General features: G+C 55.7%; 1 protein-coding gene across 1 annotated transcript in view; it reads left to right on the top strand.

Moving 5' to 3' along the window:
* Window positions 1–4425, top strand: part of AP2S1 (adaptor-related protein complex 2, sigma 1 subunit) — a 34664-nt gene extending 30239 nt beyond the window's left edge. The window contains exons 3-5 of the mRNA XM_012653251.1: window positions 3143–3256; window positions 3788–3847; window positions 4033–4425. Of these exons, the coding sequence (XP_012508705.1) occupies window positions 3143–3256; window positions 3788–3847; window positions 4033–4134 (276 nt within the window). The 3' untranslated portion in view covers window positions 4135–4425. The remainder of the gene's footprint in view (window positions 1–3142; window positions 3257–3787; window positions 3848–4032) is intronic.
* The last annotated feature ends 680 nt before the right edge of the window (window positions 4426–5105 follow it).

Here is a 5105-nt window from a genome sequence, read left to right as displayed (position 1 = left end):
CACTGTAGCCTTGAACTCCTGGGCTCAAAAGATCCTCCCAAGTAGCTAGGACTATAGGCACATGCCACCAGGCCCAGCTAACTTAAAAAAATTTTTTTTTTTTAGAGACGGGGTCTCACTGTGTTGCCCAGGCTGGTCTCATACTCCTGGCCTCAGTGATCCTCCTGCCTTGGCCTCTGAAAGTGCTAGGATTATAGGCGGGAGCCACTACACCTGGCCCTTTGGTGCCTTTTTAAAACTTCTTATAGAAATGTTCAAACACACAAAAGTAGAAAGAATGGTATTGCAAAGATAGCTTGCTGCGGTGTTTTAAATTAAAGTACAGATATCATGACAATGCATCCCTGTATATTTCAGGATACAGCTCAGAAAATAAAGACATGTTCCTCTGTCACCAGGATACCATTCTCAAACCTGAGAAAATTAGTTATACTTCTTTACTATTACTTCAATACCCAATCAATACTTACATTTCCCCATTTCCTCCACATCTTCAAAGCTGATTTGTTCAAAGCCGGTGAAGGCTCATGTTGCTTTTGGTTGTTGTGTCTCTTTGGTCTCTTTTAAGCTAGAAGTCTCCACCTCTTATTCCCATGAAATTAACCTGTTCAAGAGACCAGGCTGATTGTCCTGTAGAATTCAACAAATATTTATCAAGGGCCTACTGTGTGTGCCAGGCACTGTTCTAGACATTGGGGATACAGCAGTGATCGTGACAGACACAGATCCCTGCCCTCAGAGAGCTGAGGGTGACGTTCTGGTCAGTGGGAGACAGACAGTAGAAGATGTAGTGTATCAGGTGGTGGTAAATGCCGGGGAGAAAAACAAGCAACTGTGGGCAGGGGTAGGGGTACTGGGGTGTGCACTCTGGGGAATGGAGTGCAGGTTTAAATGGTTTGCTGAAGAAGACATCGCTGAAAAGATGACATTTGAGTCAGATCTGAAGGAGCTGGAGGAGTAAAAGAGATGTTATCCGAGAGAGGAACATTCCAAGCCAAGAAAACAGCAAGTGCAAAGGCCCTGAGGCAGGAACACACCTAGGGCATTCCAGGAATACCAAGGCCCATGGGTTTAAGGTGGAATAAGCCAGAGAGGAAGGCATTGGAGGGCCCAGGAGTGGGGAAAAGATAACAGGGGCTGATGGTGCAGGGCCTTGGGGGTCAGAAGGAGGACTTGGGCTCTTACTGCGAGTGATATGGGAGCCACAGAAGGGTCTTGAGCAGAGGAGGGCCATGGGCCAACTTAGGCTTTAGGGATCCTCTACAGGGGGCAAGAGCAGAAGCAGGGTGACCGCTCAGGAGGGGACCACAGTGTTCAGGGTAAAGGATGCTGGAGACTGGACCCGCATGGAAGCCGTGGGGAGGGTGAGGAGCGTTCTGGAGGTAGAGCCGAGCGGAAAACCAAAGGCTGGAATGGGATGTGCGAGAAAGCGGGGCCAGGGGTCCTGCCTGCACTTCCTGCTCGAGCCTCCAGTAGGACGGAGCTGTCGTTTTCCCAGAGGGGCAGCCTTCGGGAAGAGCAGGTTGAGGAGATCAGGAGGGAGGTGTTGGGAAGGTCAGGTCCGAGGGGTCAGTCACATCCCGGTGGAGATGTCTGGGAGGGAGTGACAAGCTGGAGTTCGGGGAGAGGGCTGGGCAGGAAACGTGGAAGTTTCCGCACCTAGAGGGCATGCGTAGCTCAGTCCTTGTCTTTCCCAGCTCCCAGAGGCCGCCTGCTTTCCTCGGCTCAGGGCCCCTTCCTCGTCCTCAGAGCCAGCAGCGCGGCTTCTCCCAACCGCTCTGACCCACACCGTTCTGTCTGCCTCTTTCCCTTCTAAGGACCCCTGTGATCATGTCAGTCCCACCTGGATAACCCAGGCTCCTGTCCTCATCTCAGGCTTCTGACTTCATCCCATCTGCCAGGTTCCTTTTTGCCACGTGAGATGACATATTCGCAGGGTCCAGGGATTAGGAGGTGGGCATCTCTGGGGAGCGTTAGTCTGTCTACCCCAGCACCTATTCAGCGCCAGCCCTGTGCAGGGTGGTGCCGGGGACACAGTGTGACGGCCCCAGCCTCCCTCACAGGCTCACAGTCCAGCGGAAAGACAGACCCATTGCCAGACAACGACGACCTAGAGCGGTCAGGCGGGAGCCGGGCGGTGGCCGGGGGCGCGCAGAGGAGGCCTCTGCCCCCGCCTGCAGGAGGAGACCGCTCTGGGAGCGCGTGGCCGGAGAGGAGACCAAGGCCTGGGGCTGCTCCCTAGAGGCCTGGATGTTAAAAATGGAGGACGAGGAGGCTGCAGAGACAGAGCAGCAGCCGGAGGGGTAGGAGAGCTGGGAGTGTGAGAGCGGGAAACGCAGAATTCCGAGAAAAGGGGAGCGCTGATCGTTTATCCACGGATCAGGCAGGCATCACTGTGATAGCGTGAGGAAACGCTGGGCGCGGTGGCGCACGCCTGTAATGCCAGCCACCTGGGAGGCTGAGGTGGAAGGATCACTCGAGCCCAGGAGGTTACAGTGAGCTATGATCCCGCCACTGCTCTCCGGCCTGGGTGCAGGACCCTTTTGCTACAAAGAAAAAAGAAATTAACAAAAGGATGAGCAGAAAAAGCTGAGTAAAAACCCAAGGGTTATTGTTGGCACTCGAGGTTGCCACCAGGGGGTGCCACACACACACACACACACAAACGTCCCAGACCTAGAGCTGGGATTCTTCCCCCCCCACAAGATTTTTTTTTCAGATTTTGGCCAGACGTGGTACTTTGCAACCAGATATGCACTGTTGATGTCTATCTCTTTATCTGCTTACACACACACACATAAAATTAGAGTCTGTGTCCCTGGCACATTTATTCATGGGTTGTATGTCTGCACTGCTCTTCTAATATTTATGTATATTACAGTTCAGTGAGGGCAGGGTCTGAGGTCATTTTGGTCACAGTGGTGACCTCTCAGGCTGCCCAACACAGGCCTGGCACATAGTAGGTGCTCAAGAAATGTTTGTAGAATGATTGAATGAATGAATTCCAGGCTAAGGAATTTGTCTCCAGAGGTAACAGGAAGTCACAGAAGGGAGCGGCAAGGTTCTATGGCTGCTGTTGAACTCTGCCCGGCACACTGGGGCCTGGGCCTGCCCCGTCGCTGACAGCCTCTCTGCCCCACAGTTCCGGAACTTTAAGATCATTTACCGACGCTACGCCGGCCTGTACTTCTGCATCTGCGTTGATGTCAACGACAACAACCTGGCCTACCTGGAGGCCATCCACAACTTCGTGGAGGTGCGCAGGGGCGGGCGGGCGGGCGGGCAGCCCCGGTGTGGCCGTGGAGTGTTGGGAGCCCTCCCTGGTCCCCCCCGCGGTGGATGGGACTCTTTCTTTACCCACCTGATCCTTTTTGTGTCTGTGTCCGTCACCGTCTGTCTCTTCCCGTCTCTGCCCAACCAGCTGTCACTCTGCTGTGTCTTTCTCTCCGTGCCTCAGCCTGTGTGTTCTGCTGTCTCTTTTTGTCATTCCTTGGTCCCTGTGCTTGTCTCTCTCTCTCTGCCTTTCCCTCCATCCGCATCTGTCCCTTTCTCCCACTCCTCTTCCTGGATCTGTCTGTCTGTCTGTCTGTCTTTCTCTCCCCCACCTTCCTGTTTCTCTCTTTTTGGCCATCTCTTTATGATGATCCTCGCTCCTGTTTCTCTCTCTGCGTCTCCGTCTGTCTGTCTTCCGCCTCCCTCCTCCTGGTCTCTTTCCGATGGCCTCGTTCCTGTCTCCGCGCCTGTCGCTCTCCCCGCCCGTCTCTCACTCTCCGTCTTCCTCGCCCAGGTCTTGAACGAGTATTTCCACAACGTCTGTGAGCTGGACCTGGTGTTCAACTTCTACAAGGTAGGCTCCTGGCCAAGAGGGGGCCGGAGGGGCCAGAGGAGGGGGAAAGGGGGCGGCCTGTGGCCCCGTGGCCACCCAGTGCCTCTGCTGAGGTCTGTGTCCTGGCTCTCGGGGCCGCGGGGTCCGGGCCGGCGTCCTGCAGGCCCTTCTGTCACACCCGGCATCCCCGGCCTCCGTTCGCACAGGTTTACACGGTCGTGGACGAGATGTTCCTAGCCGGCGAGATCCGCGAGACCAGCCAGACGAAGGTGCTGAAGCAGCTGCTAATGCTGCAGTCGCTGGAGTGAGGGCAGGCGAGGCCCGCTGGCCCCGGCCCCTCCCGGCCTCACCTGCTCGCTTCCCCTGTCCAGGCCTGTGGCCCACCCCAGCAGCCCCCTCCCTCAGCCGCCCGGGAGGAAGGGACCCAGCTGGGCCTGGGCCTCCAGGGAGGAGACTGCATCCCACTGCCTCTGGGCCCCAGCTGTGGGTGGAGGCCACCGTGCGTGTCCCTAGTACCCGTGCCGTTGTCGTGTGATGCTGTGAGTGCGTGTGCAGTGCGTGTGCGTGGAGCCCCCAATAAACCTGTGGTCCTGCCTGGCCTTGCTGTCTTTGAGCATTTGCTTATCTCCCCTGGTGACTGAAGACACTCAGGATGCCGATGCCCTGTTCTCAGTCCATCGGTCAGTCGGTCAACAAACACCCCTCACTGGGCTGAGCGAGGTAAGGAACCCTGACACCCTTCAGACCTGCTCCTGCCCACAAAGGGCCCCCAAGACTGGAAGGGATGACAGGTTTAGCTACCAAGCGCTTGCTGCTAAGATAAGAACCCTCAAAGCTAACGCTTAATGGCCCTGAGTAGTTCCCAGACATTGTTCTAAGCAATTAGCACATATTATGCTCACAAGATTATGAGGCAAGGGTTATTATTATCCCCATTTTTCAGGTGAGATCATCAAGCCCAGGAAGGTGAAAAGATCTGCCCAGGGTCACGTAGCTAGTCAGCGGCCAAGCCAGGTGTGTTCGGGGCCAGTTTTGAGCCCAGGCAGGCAGGGGTGGATTCCTGGTTTTTAGCCACTAGAGCCAGCCGTCATTGGAAGTGTAGGCTCTGCACTTGGTGTCTTGGGCTTCTCAGCAACAGCGCGGCTGGCATTTGGGCTGGGACAATTCCCCGTTGTGGGACTGTCCCAGGCATGGCCGGACTTTTGGCTTCCACCCACCAAATGCCAGAAGTGGCCCCTGGCCATTGTGACTACAGAAACAACCCCCGCATGTTTCCGGG

This window comes from Propithecus coquereli, unplaced genomic scaffold (genome assembly GCF_000956105.1).
Source record: "Propithecus coquereli isolate 6110/MARCELLA unplaced genomic scaffold, Pcoq_1.0 Scaffold42, whole genome shotgun sequence".
Lineage (NCBI taxonomy): Eukaryota > Metazoa > Chordata > Mammalia > Primates > Indriidae > Propithecus > Propithecus coquereli.
Note: the sequence above shows the minus strand (reverse complement) of the source record. Positions and strands in the feature narration are given on the sequence as shown.